The sequence below is a fragment of the Microplitis demolitor genome, chromosome 3 (genome assembly GCF_026212275.2).
Source record: "Microplitis demolitor isolate Queensland-Clemson2020A chromosome 3, iyMicDemo2.1a, whole genome shotgun sequence".
NCBI lineage: Eukaryota > Metazoa > Arthropoda > Insecta > Hymenoptera > Braconidae > Microplitis > Microplitis demolitor.
The window spans coordinates 23,088,684-23,105,417 of NC_068547.1; the positions used below are offsets into that span (position 1 = coordinate 23,088,684).

General features: G+C 29.8%; 3 protein-coding genes across 9 annotated transcripts in view; all 3 read right to left on the reverse strand.

Moving 5' to 3' along the window:
• Window positions 1–16,734, reverse strand: part of LOC103575197 (kazrin) — a 63,605-nt gene that overhangs the window by 33,341 nt on the left and 13,530 nt on the right. The gene's annotated exons all lie outside the window — the stretch shown is intronic.
• LOC103575199 (uncharacterized) lies at window positions 10,318–11,976 on the reverse strand. The gene is made up of 2 exons (XM_008554895.2): window positions 11,691–11,976; window positions 10,318–10,808 (listed from the first exon to the last, which is right to left on the reverse strand). Exons 1-2 carry the CDS (start codon window positions 11,836–11,838, stop codon window positions 10,411–10,413), a joined length of 546 nt encoding a protein of 181 aa, XP_008553117.2. The 5' UTR covers window positions 11,839–11,976; the 3' UTR covers window positions 10,318–10,410.
• LOC103575200 (uncharacterized) lies at window positions 12,312–16,414 on the reverse strand. Of its 2 annotated transcripts, XM_053737208.1 has the most exons (3): window positions 16,124–16,414; window positions 14,032–15,712; window positions 12,312–13,597 (listed from the first exon to the last, which is right to left on the reverse strand). In XM_053737208.1, the coding sequence occupies exons 2-3, from the start codon at window positions 14,192–14,194 to the stop codon at window positions 13,095–13,097; spliced, it is 666 nt and encodes a 221-aa protein (XP_053593183.1). In that variant the 5' UTR covers window positions 14,195–15,712; window positions 16,124–16,414; the 3' UTR covers window positions 12,312–13,094. The 2 variants fall into 2 exon arrangements, with proteins under 2 accessions (XP_053593183.1, XP_014299286.1); XM_014443800.2 differs by lacking the exon at window positions 12,312–13,597 and having other exon boundaries at window positions 14,741–15,712; window positions 16,124–16,380.

The following is a 16,734-nucleotide window of genomic DNA, read 5'->3' on the forward strand; positions in this document are numbered from 1 at the left end:
ATATATGTATATTTGCGGAAAGTACACTTAGGATTATTTACTTATGCGTTTTAAGTGAACTCAACACTTTGTGTTTACTAACGACGATGGCAAAATTATCCGGTCTATAGACTAATTTTCGTCTGGTCAAATATTTTAACAAACTCCGAAAATGGATCAAGCAGAAGCTGCAATACAAATTAGAGTTGAAAAAAATATTAATATTTGTTTGAAAAATTCTGCTGTAAAAATAAAATTTATAAAATGGAGAGAACGACGCAGTAAGTATTGGTATTTATAATGGAAGTGAAAATAATGCTGAGGTATAAAAAGGCCGAGGTGTAGAAGTACCAAGTGAGCCGAATATAACATCTACAATACACCACCTGCTGTACAGGCGGGCTGGCCTGAACGACCGATTCCAGCGCACTCGGCAGGCCACATCTGGGCTACGGATGTTCGATTGTCAAAGATATTTTCTACTTTTAAATTTCACAGCCCAATAAATTATATCTGATGAAATTTTACATTCCGTTTAATTTCATATAAGTCAATTTTTTTTTTTACAAAGGGACGATGGGAGAGGGGGATTTTTCACTCCCCAAACAAGTTTTTGGCATCATTATGATCCCGTGATAAATATTACTGATAATCTGGGGCAAGATGGGTTTCCTCAAGAACGAGTTTTACTTTATTTTAGTCGCAAAGTCAGTATTTGATAAGGATATGACTTTGAAATTCAAAAATTGATGGCAAAGAATTTTGGGCAACTCAAATTACCCATGCCGTCCATTTTGCTTCCGGTTTATTGTTTTTGAAAAAATCAACGAGGATCTATTTTGTCTTTTATAATTACATTTTTCAAAATTTTTGACATTTTCAACTTTCCTCTCTTCCGCCGTATAAACATATAATTAAATTCAAATTTTCAACAGCCAATTGTCTAAAATTGTTTGACAAACGGATAAATAATTCAAATGTTGAAATTATTGAAGTATTGATAGATCAAAAATATAAGAACTGATATTACTGACATTTGTCGATCACCAATTACTTGATTATTTACAAATACGTAATAAGAAATAACCGCAAGAGACAATACTATCTGTTTCCATTGGAGAAATAATATTTTCTGTACACCGAATCAATTTAATCTATTTACGGAGTATCAATTTGTAGAGAAACAACAACCGTCTGATGATACTCTAGATAATAACGACAGTTATATTTATCAATAATCTTATTTGTTATTAACTTTGTTCGCTATTTTATGAAACGAAGCACAAAGTAAACCAAATTTGAAATCTAAATCAAATATAAAACACAAAAAAAAATTTAGAAGCATAAATATTTTATAAAATATATAACAAACTTCCAAACCAGCGAGTATATACTTATATAACTTTATTTTATCTAATCAACATTATTGGATGTATGAAAATGAGCGAGCGACGCATTTTTGGAATAATATCCTCATATTTTTGACCCTCGCTTTTCCATTGGTATTTGATACTAAATTAACTGCCGAGTATACTATGTACTAAAAATGGATAAGATTTTACGAATTCTCTCGTCCATTTCCATTTATTCTGTACATAAAATAAAATAATAAAAAATTATTAGAAAAAAAAATATCCAATAAACGAAATTGCCCGTTGAATAATTCACGTAACATAACTTTACATAAAAAGTCAAATTAAAATATTTAAAAAAATAAGCTTACGCTCTCTACCCACAAAAGTTGATACATTTTGTTTGAAAAATAATTTATCAGCCACAAAATGTAATTAAATATATCCGTATATGAATAAAGTAAAAATAAATTGAAACAAAATAAAATAATAAATAAATACTGCGTATTTTCCGTATATATATTTATATATATATAATATAACACAACCGGCACGACGAATTATTTGTTTGATTGAAAATATTTGAGCAGTAAATTTTGAGCGTAATACTGATTTGTGTTACGTAATCACGCAATTCGTGTACACGTGCTATATATATATCTTCCATATATATATGAAAATTTACCAAAGGGACAATATTAAGTCACTAGGGGATTTGAGTGGTCATTGTTCGCTTTCGTTTCAGTTTTATTGCTGAACATAACATTTCGCCAGCATTAAAACGTTTTATAAAGAATTAGATTACGAGAACGCTGGGCAATACGGTCATTATAGTCAGAGTCGTGATCGAGTTTCAAAATTTAAAAAACTTTCAACTCTTAGTCCCATAAAATGTTAGTTTAATATTTCTCTTGCTACATAAAATAAAAAAAATTCTTTTTACTCTATAATTAAAGTGACATTAAAAAAAAAAGGAAAAAAGGAAGCACGCGTAACGAGTCTGCGCATAAGTATATGAGACTAGGGGTGGATATGGAAAAACCTATTTGGGACAAAAAGGGGGAAAATTTGAGGGGAATCGTCAAGAGGGTGACTAACTCGATGGGCCAGCGGGAGGTTTCGTACACAGAACGAATACGAATCGCGTTTTAGTGTATTGGTAAATAAGTTTTAGTCGAGGGAGAAGAAGCTAAAAATATGTATGTATAGATAAATATGAATGGATGTAAGCATTAATGTACGTATGTATGTAATACGTGGTATACATGGGTAAGAGTAAGAGTGAGAATGGTTTTCCAAGCATGGGCTATTACAAGTAAAGGGGAATTTCCGAGCCTGGACGAAATAAGTGGGCTGTGGATGAATCTCCCGATGACGTAAAAGACTAAAGGACACACTCCCCATGCCTTATTTTTTATGCTTGCAGTTGTAGTACTTTACAGGACTAGGGATCCACATACATCCCCTAAATCAAAAGTACTGGCTCAAAAAGTTTATATATCTATATATATATGTACATTCTGTATAAAACGAAAGCCCTCTAGATCTCCTTTCTATTTGTTTATCTTTTCATTACTGTTTAATATTCAAACGTCAAAGAAACTTTTCCAAGTATATATATATACAAAGGATCATTACGTAGATTGTTAATTTCGTGGGGCAGAATGTAATAACGATGTTAATTTAATCTATACGGCAAAAGTAATTAAAATAATTCAAATTATTGAAATTTCAAATATACGCGGTCTGTTTGTCAATAAGATTTAGTTTATATATTGATTTTGTTTACTTTTTAGATTTAATTTATATGCGAAAGCGCGAAATATTGTACGCAATTATTTTTCCCGGCATATAAATATTGACAGAAGATAAATTTTATTTACTCAAATTTCGTATGTTCCTTTTTTCAATCAACAGTTTTATCGATTAAATACTTGGAAAATTTTTGGAATTCCTGTTGTGTATTACACATTATTTTTTTCATTTAGGGCGAGAAAGTTTCATAAATTATTCCTTCATCATTTTTCGAGCCCCTAAATCTCATAATGACTTGAATCATCTTTGTTTCGGTCTACACAATACCCAAAAATAAATTTATTCAGTGATATTATTGCAAACATATAAAGTTAGTCGATCAGAAATTTCAAACCTACCCTCTGTTATATACTTGTTACATATATGGACGTACATATATGCGTTACGATGAACGCCCTATCGTCAGATATTGATTTAGCATTACGTGTGAATTCTCACTGTGGATACAGACTATTCTCACTAGTCATCGCACTAGTCCACGGATTTTTTTTTTTTTTTCCAAACACATCCAATAGAAAGGGACTACAATAGCCCGAAAGTGTAAGTACTTATCGTTTTTTTTGTACCCTGCGGCTCTTTTTTTATGTCGCCCCAGTAAAAAAACTACTCATTCATTTTGCCTCGAAATTTATTTATTTTTTTACGGTTTGTTTTTTATAAAATACTCAATACTAATTCTTTGATGTGATTTTAACGTTAATCAATTGATTGAAATTTTATATTTATTTTTATATTGATAATAATAAGGGCTGAAAATAAAATAAAAAAAAACTAGCGAACAACGATGATGTAATTTGAGTTAAATAAACGGGAGTGAGTGGAGGGTTGAAAATGGAAGCAAAAATGTAATAAATAGCCGGTGTATTAGCTCGGTTGGCAGGCAGTAAAAATAAACAACTCGAAATTGAACGAACGTACACATAAAAGAGATGTGTCGTGTACTGTATGGATGTTATTCGGTATGCGGTGAGTGTGGATTTGAGATTGAATTGAAAAACTGACGCAACTGAGGAAAACGATTATCCGCGAAATACACATACTACATTTTTCACATGCTACATTTTTTCATCATTGTACTCACTGTTATTTTATTTTATTTTTTAAATGCAGTGGAGTTTGTTAATTGATCGATAAAAACCCGTTTTATACAATATGCCAACAAATATTTATTTTGCTTTTTTTTTAAACACGTGCAATTTAATTTATTTTATTTTATTTTTTTTTTTTTTTCATAATTAAACGCGTTTCCGTGTAACGAAAAAAAATTGAGAGGAAAAAATATTTATAAAAAATCACCCGCGTATTTGTTTTTTAAATTTTTTAATTGAGTGACGGGTGTGTTTTATTAAACGATTTAAAATAATAAATATGAGAAAATGATTACTCGATAAAGAAGTTTATGAGATAAAAGGGGAAGTGGAAATGAAGAGATTATCGCGCTTTGTAAATTGAATTTTGTCGGAATAAGAAGAAGCTAAGAGAAAATCTTCGGTATTTGTGTATAAACGTTCTTACTGGTTACAAGCCCGTTACATCGTATCGTCGCTTGAAGTTATAAATTGAATTTTGTCCTCATTCTACGGCCGCTTCACAAGCTAACGTTTCCCATTTCGTTGCACTTACAGGACTTATAATCGTTTCTCTCATGCCGTGGCAATCTCATTACAATAACTTTAACTTTATAAATTAAATGCCACACTAACTTACTTGATAATGCAATTTTAAATAAAAAATAATCCTAATTACATTTTTTTTAACTTCCCGGCGCGAAATTCAAAAATTTAAAAAAAAAGAAAAGTCATTGGTTTCGGTTGAATTTCCGAAAATTGAGTCTCCGTCGGATATCGACGTTTTTGAAAAACGTCAACACATAGGAGTGATGAAAAAGAATTTTTTTCCAACACGGAGCCCTGGGTCTGGATTTTCTATTGATTTTCTACGAAAGTTTTAGATGAAGATGCTGACCAAAATTAAGACATCTATTGGACGTTTGTAGGCCTCAGGAGTATCAGAAAAGTCTTCTGGAAAAACACTAGCACATAAGAATGATGGAAAATAATTTTTTTCCCAGCACCGAGCCCTCAGTCTAGATTTTATATTTCGAGCTAAACTCAGATTTTTTTGATCAAGAAAAAGATTTCAAATGAAATTTCAAATTTTCACATTATAAATTTTTTATGACATATTATTAAATATGCATTAAATTATTAAACTAATGGAATTGATAAATTAAAAGTAATTAATGGAAGTGGAAATTTATATAAACAGTAATAATTAATATTTAATTATATTGTGTTATAATTATTTTGAAAAATAAATATATTAATATATAAATATCACAATTAAATATTTAATTTTCATGACTGGACAATTTGTGACATATTAGTTATGTGTAAGAGTATAAAAATATAATGACGAATAAAATTTTTTTTTTTTTTTTATATACACATATATTTTTTTATAGGGTATAAATTAGATATAGATATAAAATAAATTGAGTTAACGATCGGAAAGGAAAAATTCCATTTCCCTAAAAAATGCTGATAATAAATCCGATAATTGTCTTAATGAGATAAAAAAATTTGTTGAAAAAGAAAAAGAAAATAAGTGAAAATACGGTGACAGTTTCAATGGAAGGTCACGGAAAGCGAACTTTGTTTTTTAAATTTCTTTTTGCTGGAGTTAGAATTTTAGCGTGAAGAAAAGTATAAGCTGTGAAGTGGAAAATTGAAAGTAAAAAGAAAACACTTAAGATGTGAGGAAAGTTAAGCAAACGACTGTAAGATAATGAAGAAGAACAAAAGATAAGCCTTGGAAATAAAGAAATAAAATTTTTTAATGAATAATTTTATGGGATTTGGTAGAAAATTCACGACTTATTAAATTTAAACTTTAATTCGTGTTTAATATTAAGATTTAATACGAACGATTAAATATTTTAAATAATTAATATCTTAATTTTATATTTTCATAAAAGTAATTCCTTTTTTCTTATCAAATATATATAAAATATATTTTTTTTTTGTAAAAGCTTTTATCTAATTTCCGAGTAATATTTTATGGTTTTGAAGTAGTGGATAAAAAAAAAGTAAGGACGGATGAAGGTAAACCGGATGGAAGAGGAATAAAAATTGGTGCTGCAGGTGAATGAGAGTTACAGCAAAGGAAATAATCTGGTGGATAATCTTTATCGAGAGATTATAACAATCCATGCGTATATATCTTAGCATCAATTTCATATCATAGAGTCTGAAGAGTCTCAGAGCTCTGATAAAAACTCAATAATTTTTAACGATATATAAAATTTTTTTTTTTTTCTACAGTTTCACTTAATCTAAGAAGTAATTTAACAATTTCTCGGTTTCAATCTATACAACCTGTAATCTTATATAAGACGTACTGTGCAAAACAAAGGCACAAGTTTAGTTGACTGAAAGTTTAAATGAAGACTATTCAAATATTGTACAAATATCGATAAAGTTCAATCGGGGCCTAGTAATCAGTGTTGACTATTTAATGTAAATAAAAATTTAATTATTGCGTAAGGTATTGACACGATTTTCTTTTTTCATTAAACATCAAAGAAAATAATTTTCTATAAGTAAAAAATCCTATTAATAGATGTCAATTTAAAAAAAATTTTCTCCAACCTTTCAAATATCGAGTTTCTGTTGATTTTATTTCAATATTACGACTTAAAAAATAAAAAATCTGAAAAACGGTTGAGCCTATGAGCCACACAGACACCCTCAAAAATTTTAAAACATCGACATGTGATGAAAATCGGACTGAAAGCAACGACTTCTCTTTTTCTAAAAATTTTAAATTTCTATGGCGGGAAGTTTAAAGTAATAAATTTAATTTAAAAATTAATGATCAGTACAAAGTTTATACACAAGTGTAATCATTAGACGATGTATTGATAACAACATAATAGAAGTATCGGTAGCAACGGGCAGTTTTGAAGGGTGAATAGAAGTTTCCTGGGCGTTATCCATTGACTGGTAATTCTACAGTTACACAGTAATCACTGGTTTCAATATTTTGACACCCTCAAACACTCTGCCATACTACACAACTATATAAGTACAGTCCAGTAGCTTTTACTAGCTCGCAAGCTCTATCGCTGACCCTACACTCCACCATCCCTTGCATCGGTACCATTATATTCACTCGATAACTAGTTGGTTTATCAGTGGTTTCGGCTATTTCCTGAGCTTAAACTTTCTATTAAACCCATCAAAGCGCTCCATTCATTCATTAGCAACAATTTGCTGCTGGTATATCAACAAATAAGCGTTATAATTTAAAACTTGCTGATTATATTAAAATCTACTTGAACTTTATCAGACTTTACATTTCCTCCGGCTTGTAAATTCACCGGCAGTTAAAAAAAAATAAAATAACTATTTATTTTTACGAGAATAAAAAATATTTTCCTTCAAGTGAATCCTATTTGACCTGGGGTATGAGTGAAGAGCCTTCACCGTCGACGTTTTGTTCTTCATCCCTTTTCCGTTTTTCTTCTTCATTCTCCGTCTCCAGCCCCTTGTGCTGTTATACCATGGCACAACTCGCCCCTTGCTATGCTGAGTATCCCCATCGACTACGTCAAGTTTGTCGACGCTCGACAGGCCACCATCAAATGCTACTCTGGTCGTAAAATGTACACCGAGCGGTACCCTCGAGGCAATCAATGAGAATTCCAGGATCTCTACTTGAATTTATATTTTTTTATTATTTTTAAATCCCTTCTTTCAATTAATCAATTATAATTATTATTTCTCTATATAAATTACGGCTACACTACTCGACCTGAGCAATCAGCAAAGTGAAAAGTTTTAAACTCCTGTCCAATAAATTAATACATATTAATGATTGATTAAATAGCTAAATAAATTATGATTAAAATTTAAATCATGTTTTCAAAATGGATATTAAATAAATCCGAGCCAGGATAATTATATATGAATTGAAATATCGATAATTATAAAATTAAATGCATTTGAAATAATAACAAAGTACTCTCTGTTCGCACAATTCTCTATAAAATACAAGTGGAAGTATCCCCAGGCAAAATATAGTCGTATTCCTTCAGCATTTCCCGCCCTCCGAATATTAATTTACCCGCGGGTTGGTCGTCCACTGGGCACGTCCTCCATGTCCGAGTAGTCTACTTTAGTATTGGTATGATTGTTCTGTGCGTGAGAGAATATTATTCATCCAACATCCAATGCCCAACATGTCCATACTACCCCACTAATACAAGTTCGCAATGAGAAGAACGTTTTAGCTGCGTAAGTAGAAGACAAAAAGCAATTGTATAGTATAGCAACACGTAACCCTTACATTACTATATATATATATATATATATATATATATATATATATGAGAAAAGTTTGCGTTGGCTCATGTATTGGTGGTCGTACGCAGTACAACCAACGAGAAAAGGGCAAGGGGATGACGAGCGTACGTGCAAGGGGATGTAAAATATAAAGGGAGTGAGATGGATACGCGGGGGTGCCGGTTGCTAGATCGTGATGGTGGTAACAGCGTTGGGGTATAGCATCAGCACAGTGTGCGCCGGCGGGTACCTCGTAGTTTGGTTTGCAGGCTCGGAGTTTCCAGTTTGGGGGCCGTTCCACCTCCACTAGCATCACCAGCACTCGCACTAGCACCAGTACCACCCCCACAGGGACGGCACAACTCTACGCGAGAGGGTAGAGCGTGGATCAATACTTGAACGCGTACTGAGGGTGAAAGGAAAGTTGAGAGAATAGAGACACTGAGAAAGACTGGAAAGTTTTTGTCTGTGTGCGTTGCGTGGATGTACAGAACTGAGACCTAAAGGAGATACTACTAGTACATTTTCATTTGTATCTTTGGATGTTCTTGTTCTTGTTCTTATCCTTGTACGTTTATGTTCATGTTCATGTTCATCCACACTATAAACATATTCTTTCTCTATTAATAATTTTATCTTGTGTTGAAAAGCGCAGGATCGTTCTGATGAACCAGAATTAGTGTGGTGATGCTTGGGAAAAGCCATCGAGCGAATTTGAGGAAACAATCGGAGGTGGAGAATAATACCTGTGGATTACTAACAACGGATTATTGAACATACGCAATGATACTGAGAGCTGGATCAATCGACATGGACTTGACTAGACTAGACGAGAGACAAGAGACTAGATGACTAGAGAACTAGACATGTATAATTGAAGTTGATTATTACCAACTTGTACTCGGATACGACGGTTATATTGTTTTGATAATTACTGATCCTCATCAATTTATAAGATTGTAATTAGATATTTACTTGGGAAAGTTAGTACTAACTTTTCATCTAATGTTTATGTAAAATTATATTGTTGAAATTGCAGTAAGCGCGGCAATTTGAATTAATATATTTATTTTTTTTTCGACAGTGAGTTTAAGTAACTCTTGAAGTACTGAAGCTTTTCAGTACATTATGTACATTATGGAGAATGTGAAAAAATATATAAGTGTATATATATATATATATATATATATATATATACAGAAATAAAATAAAAAAAAGACTTTGTTATGTGATGGGATTCAGACTTGCAAGTTTTTTAACGGTACTTAGCGTAGTTACACTTGACAACTAGGTCACTCATCCCTATTTTCTTTTTCTTTTTACAATACACCATCGCACATTTTATATTTACATATTTTAGGTATTTGCCATAATATCGAGTACTGATTATCACATACTTAGACTTTGTTCAATTTTTATCCTTCCTCATATTAATTAATATAATAGTATATTTATAATAATAATAATAAAAACCGCAGACAATAGAAAATTTTTTTTTCTCAAATAAAAAATATTTAAAATGAAAATTTTCAACGAATGCTATTTTTAAAATTATTATTAACGACAGGATTATATATGAAATTTAAATAATTATAAAAAATTAATTAAATAATTTATTTATAGCAGCTAATAATTAATAATTAAACGTACATATTGTTCACGACCGATCGACACCCGGTAGATTAAATGTAACATAAACGTCATTGTTTCATAAAATAATTAAGTTATATAATAATTAAACAATAACTGAGTTATATAATAAATCAATAATCGTAACTTGTAATTTAAATTAAATTATTTAAAGCAATCTGATAGAGAATAACGATAACTCGACGGTATTGAACACGCCGATTACATGATGATAATAATAAAGTTATAATGGTTGTATTGAATGAAATATAAATTAGCTGACGGTCAAATTAATCCATAGTGTTTTCAGCGTATGAAACGATTTCGAATATTTGATTTCTCACGTGGCGCTGAAGCGAAGAGGGCAGTTTTTTGGTCGTAGCGTACATGGAGTCAAAGAAAAGTTTTAAATCATCTGGGATTTTATCCTTCGGTTGCTTTGGCTGCTTCTTCACGGCTCCAACTTTAGCGTTTTCTTGTTTTTTGGTGGTTGGTTTCAAGACTGCAGAGGCGACAGTTTTCAATTTAACTGGCTCGTCATCATTAAATCCATCGGCAGCTGTCTCGGGTATATATTGACGCAAAAAACTCATTTCTTGAAAATATTTTGGTGGATTTTTTCCAGGTGCTTTTAAATGACCGATATAAGATTTGCGGAGACTAGCCCACATGTCTTTAGCTTTCGTCACTGTTAAATACCAAATTTAATTATTATTATTATTTATTTAAAATAATTTATGACTGATTTTTAATCTTGAGTTTAAGATGATTTATTAAATAATTATTTGGTTTATTTTTTTAAATATTTCATGTATGGAAAAAAAGAATTTCTTGCGCAAGAAAAATTTTATGATACTAACGTTAGCCAGCGTCGAATAATTTTTGAATTTTTAAAAAAGTTGAGCAAAAATTTTTTGCGCCAAAAAATGTTTTTTTTTTTTTTTTGAGCCGTAATGTAATAAAAATGAAATATATTTTATTTTAAGAATTTATTTTCGGATTAGTAAAGATCCAAGTCAAGAGTCTCTAGCAAGATCTCCACTTTTCCTGCTTAACCCATAACAGGAGGTCAAGACTCTTTTGTATCAAGAGAACTTGGTTACTTTGTCTTGGGTACTTATACCTGAGACCATGTGATGTTTGTTTACGAAACTATGTGATGAAAAAAAAACATTTATGGCTTACGAAAACTGCTATATCTCAGTACTAGACCTAAGAGTTGTAATATAAGCCCTCATATTCAATTGTAAAATAAACATTCTTTTGAAAACTAAATTCAACATTAAAACTTTAGTCATAAATTTATTTATTAATAATTAAATTTATATAAAAAAAATACGACAATAAATGAATGTAGCTGCGGTTGTCAATTTTTTAAATTTTTGAATAAATAAATGAAATGTAAATAGAATAAAAATTTAAAAATGTGTATTTAAATATTTAAAAAATTAGTTCGCGCTTTTTTTAAATTTCATTATTTTAATTAATAAATTTATTTATTGAAAATTAATAATTTGTCTCATGTCTGCTACACACACTTTTAAATAATAAATTCAAAAAATTTACTTACCGGTATCAATGTTACACTCTTTAATTATTTTTTCCCAAGCTGTTATTGAATAATTACGATTACGATACATTTCATATGTCGGTTTATATAATCCTGGATATTTACGTACACAATTTATCAATTTAATCTTAACATCTGGACCAGACATTTTTATATTGTATAAAAATTGTTTTTATTAAAAGTAATCAATTATTTATGTCAGATGTAAATTAATGATTTATTTTTTAAATATTAATAAATAAAATGAATATTCACGACATAGAAGAAAAAAATTTTGTGGTAAATACAAAAGACGCTGATTCAATCGTTTCGTTTATGAAATGTGAGAGCTAGTGACGCATCTACCGGATAAAGAAAAGCGGGCAATTTAAATCACTGCCATTGGATGAAACAAAACCCTAGAAAATAGTTATAGAGATTTTTGTAAAACACCAACCAATGAAGTTTAAAATATTAAGTCAGCTTGACTCCTGGTTAAAATAATTAAATTAATTATTAATTTATAAAATACCGGGAATTTAAATAAATAATTACATTTATTTATTAATAAGTATGTTTTAATTTATTATAATAATAAATACATACATAGAATATATAAAAAAATATAAAACATGAGTTTAATATAAATATTTTAAAATAGGATTAATTAAATATAATTTTTTATTTTATTATAAAATAGAATTTAATTTAAATTTAATTGTTCAGAGGACTTTATAATATGAAATTCCGGGTACAGCAAATTAATTTTTGAACAAATTGATATTAAAATTTAATTATTTTTTGTGTAGAAAAAATAATTAAATCAATGAGCAATTTCACTGAGCAAAATAAAGAATAATATTGCAACGGAAATTATTGCTGTTTGAAATTCTATGGTGTCATAGTAAAGCCAGGCCATATTTGCCGCCTATAGAAATTGAAATGAACAAAAAAAATTACTACGGCCATAATAAGATTTATTGTAAGTTTACGGTTACAGTAATTTGTGATCGGCTTTGCTATGACACCGTAGCTTTTCATATACTGTGAAAAATTTCCAACAAATTTTACTATGGGTGCATTATAACACCAGACCATAAGAAAACTGGTACAAAATTTACAAGTGTCCCATAGTAAACAGTATGCGCAGACGACAGAATTGGGACCTATGCGCATACGTTTACTATGGGACACTTGTAAATTTTGTATCAGTTTTCTTATGGTCCGGGTTTACAATGCACCCATAGTAAAATTTAATAGGAATTTTTCACAGTGTATAAAAATAATTTATCCATGTAATAATTAATCCTTGAAATACATAGATATTTTTACATCTAATCTTTAAAAAAACCAAAATAGATATATCTATTGAGTATAATAACTAATAGTAGTGAGTAGTCCTTATCTTATAAAAAATAATACTTATCAGTTGGTTTCTTCAATTACAGTACTCGATTCAGCAGTTTTGATAATTTCAAAAATCTGGTTTCTGACATGCCTCTGCAACGCGAGTGGTAATTTTTTCGCCATGAGATACATCGAGTCGAGAAAAACCTTCAAGTCGTCCTGTTGATTGATCTGTTGCGAGCCACTAGGATACGAGGAACTAGGATACTCATGATCGTGTAACACAGAGTGACGTCCAGACGTCGAAGGACGATTGTCAATTGAATAATTTCTTCGTCGATTGGTCATAACTGAGGATGATCTCTCTGATAAATTTTCTCTTTCAATTTCGTCGTCATCTGTCCGTTCTTTTTTCATTATGAACTGTACCTCGTCGTCATTATCGTCGCAATCATTTTTTTGGATAAATGAAAACATAAATTTAAGATCATTGTAATACTTTGGTTTTTTTTTCTTTGGATTACTTAAACTGTATTTATATACTCTGCGAAGGTTTCCCCACATCGTTTTAGCTTTTGCCACTAAAAGAAAAAATTATTTATTAATTATAAAATTATAATTTTAGATTCTTTTAAATATTTTATGGAAAATACAAATTAATTGTTTTTTCTTTAAATTCAAATTGTAAAATCGCATTATTTATCTTTGTAAGCAATTAAAAATTTATATACTCAGTAAAATATACATTATATATTTTAAACGATGAAATTAACATAGCAAATATTAAAAAAAAAAATAATGAAGCATGACCTTGGATATATGAGACTCACTTATATAAAAATATATATGTATATATGAAACACATACTATAGATTCTTGATGTTTTACAAATAAGACCCCGGTCAAAATGAATTTTACGAAAAAAAATAGTTAATTAACAATAAGTTAAATAATTGAAGCTAGCAATAAATATAAAGTATTTATTACTGACAAATAGTAATAATAGTAAACTTACCTGATGGCATGTGACATTCTTTTACGATTTCTTCCCAAGCAATTGCGGTGTAATCACGGTCGCGATAATTTTTTTCAGTTGGATCATACAGTCCAGGATATTTACGTACACAATTTATGAATTTTAATTTAGGATCTGAAGTACTTGACGGATAAGAAGCCATTGTAATTTTTTACATCAATAAATTAGACGATCAGTCCAGACCTCTTCAGTACTACTGATGGTTTACAACTGAAGTGAAGCGTTTTCTGTTCTGCGTTTTAACTCAGAGTAAAAAATAATATAACACTGGCGACAAGTTCCCGCCAATGATTGAGTCACCATTATAACGCTACATTTTAACGACCATGTGTGTATTAAACAGTGAAATGTTTTGTCTGATATGCCCGCTTAGCTGGTGGGCTCGCTAGCGGCTGATAGCATTTTTTAATCCTTTGTTATTTATAACTTTTATCAGAAATTATCTTTAACTTTTTACTGCGCGCAGTAGTATTAATGTTGAAATATATATATTATATATATACAGGATGTCCCAGAAGAAGTGTAACAGAAATATAGCAGTACAGAAAAACGATTTAGAATCGAAAGTTCCTGAAGCATTTTTGGAAATTCGGCATAAAATTTAAATTAAAAAATTAAATGGAAAATTCGTAATTGGCGCCCGCAGGGTCAAAGAGTCGGGATTTAGGTTGATAAATTGAAATGAAAATTAACTTATGGTAAGGATATATATTTATAATTGTTAAAAAAATGTAATTATGCAGAGGTATACATTCTACTTGATGGTGTCTTGAAAAAAAAATATAGAATCCATAAAAATAAATATTTTTATTGTTTTATGGTGATAAAACTGATTCGGATATTTATTTTCATAAATCCTTGAGCATAAAAAACTTATAAATATTTATTCTTCGAGTTTTCATAGCCGACAATAACTGGGATTGTACTTGTCTATAATTATACATACAAAAAATATTTAAAACAAAGTGATTATTTTTTTTTGTTCATCCAATAAAAAAATAAATTATTTAAGGGGAGTTTGCACTTTTTCCTCTTTCGTATTCGAATGGAGGCTTTATCAAAATTTTTTTCCCAAGTCAAATAATTTTCAAACTCTTCTTTCAAATTTAATGTAACATGTACTTGAAATTTGAAATAAATGCTAGTACTTTCGCGCCGTCATTAACTTTTGGTTAAAAAATATCATGTTGACTATGAGTAGTTAGTATTCACTGAAAATCTCTTTCGTTGGCAGTTGCTTCAGCAGCATTAATAAATTTTGAAAATTGAGTTTTCACTTGTAATTGCAGATCTCGCGGCAATTTTTTCGTACTCCGATATATTGATTCAAAATAAGGTTTCAATTCGTCATCGTCGATTTGAAGTGATCCGTTTGACGGATAAATTGTCACTGACGGATGATCATATCCGCTAAGCACAGATTGTCGACCTAAAGATGTTGACGGACGATTTTCATATTCATTATCATAACCAGTATCCCGAGGTTCTTTTTTTATAACTTCATCAACAATCTTAACTTCATCGTTACTGACATCTTGACCATCGAGTACAAAATTGTACAAAAAATTTAGCTCACTTTTATAATTTGATTTATCTGTCTTTTTCTTTACATCGGATACATAAACACGCCGAAGATTTGTCCACTTCCTCCTGACTTGTGCTGTTGTAAATAAAATAAATTGTTTATAGTAAAATCTTTATTTTTATTTTAAATATACTGTCTATTCTAATTGTATAATTTTAGCAATAAGCAATCAATATGATTTTTAATAAATTATTTGATATCAACAAAAATTTTGACCTTGAAAATATAAGACTTTAGGGCTTCTCTGTATAAATATTAGCATAACTTTCACAAATGAAGTGTAAGCACAAATTATACTTGCCTTGAAAAGAGAAGTGGCCTTCAATTATTTTATTGTTTTCTATAGTCTACCATTAAGACTGATAAGATTACAATTATAAAAATAATGTTTGAAATTTCATAACAACATTATAGTATAATGATAAAAAAATTATTGACCACCAGTTTATCATTTATTGAAGTTAAAATAAAATTTTAATAACTTACCGACTTCGAGAGAACATTCTTTGGCAATTTTTTTCCAAATTTTTTCAATGTCTTCAGCTTTGCATGCCTTCTTAGCTTTATTATCATACAAACATGGATTCTTCTGTACAAGACGAATTAATTTTTTAACTGATGATTTATTAAAAGAACGAGGAGCCATTTTTTAATTTGATGATTCCAGTTCTACTGGCGATAAATAACTGAGTTCTCTTTGGTGCTCTTGGTATTGATATGAGTCACGTCACGAGACGTACGCAAATAAAAAAAATTTAACTGTTTCCCGCCAATGACCACGTCATCGCGAATGTTATCGTTTAAGCGAGCGTGCTTATGTTTTATGCAACGAAATTTTAATTTAAAAACTCTGCAAGAGATCAATGTTTATTTGATATCAAATTTTTTAGGTTGAAAAAAATGCATGTGAGATTTTTCAAAAAAAAATCATGTTAATAAAAGACATTTTTGTAAAATAATTATTTTAAATTGGACAGTCGTTTACTGTATAGCTGCTGCTATAACGTGGGGACCTCTTTTATTGGTAGTGACTTTTTTTTTTATATTATCAAAATATACAGAGGCATTGATTGTGTACAAGGCACAAAGAAGCAGTT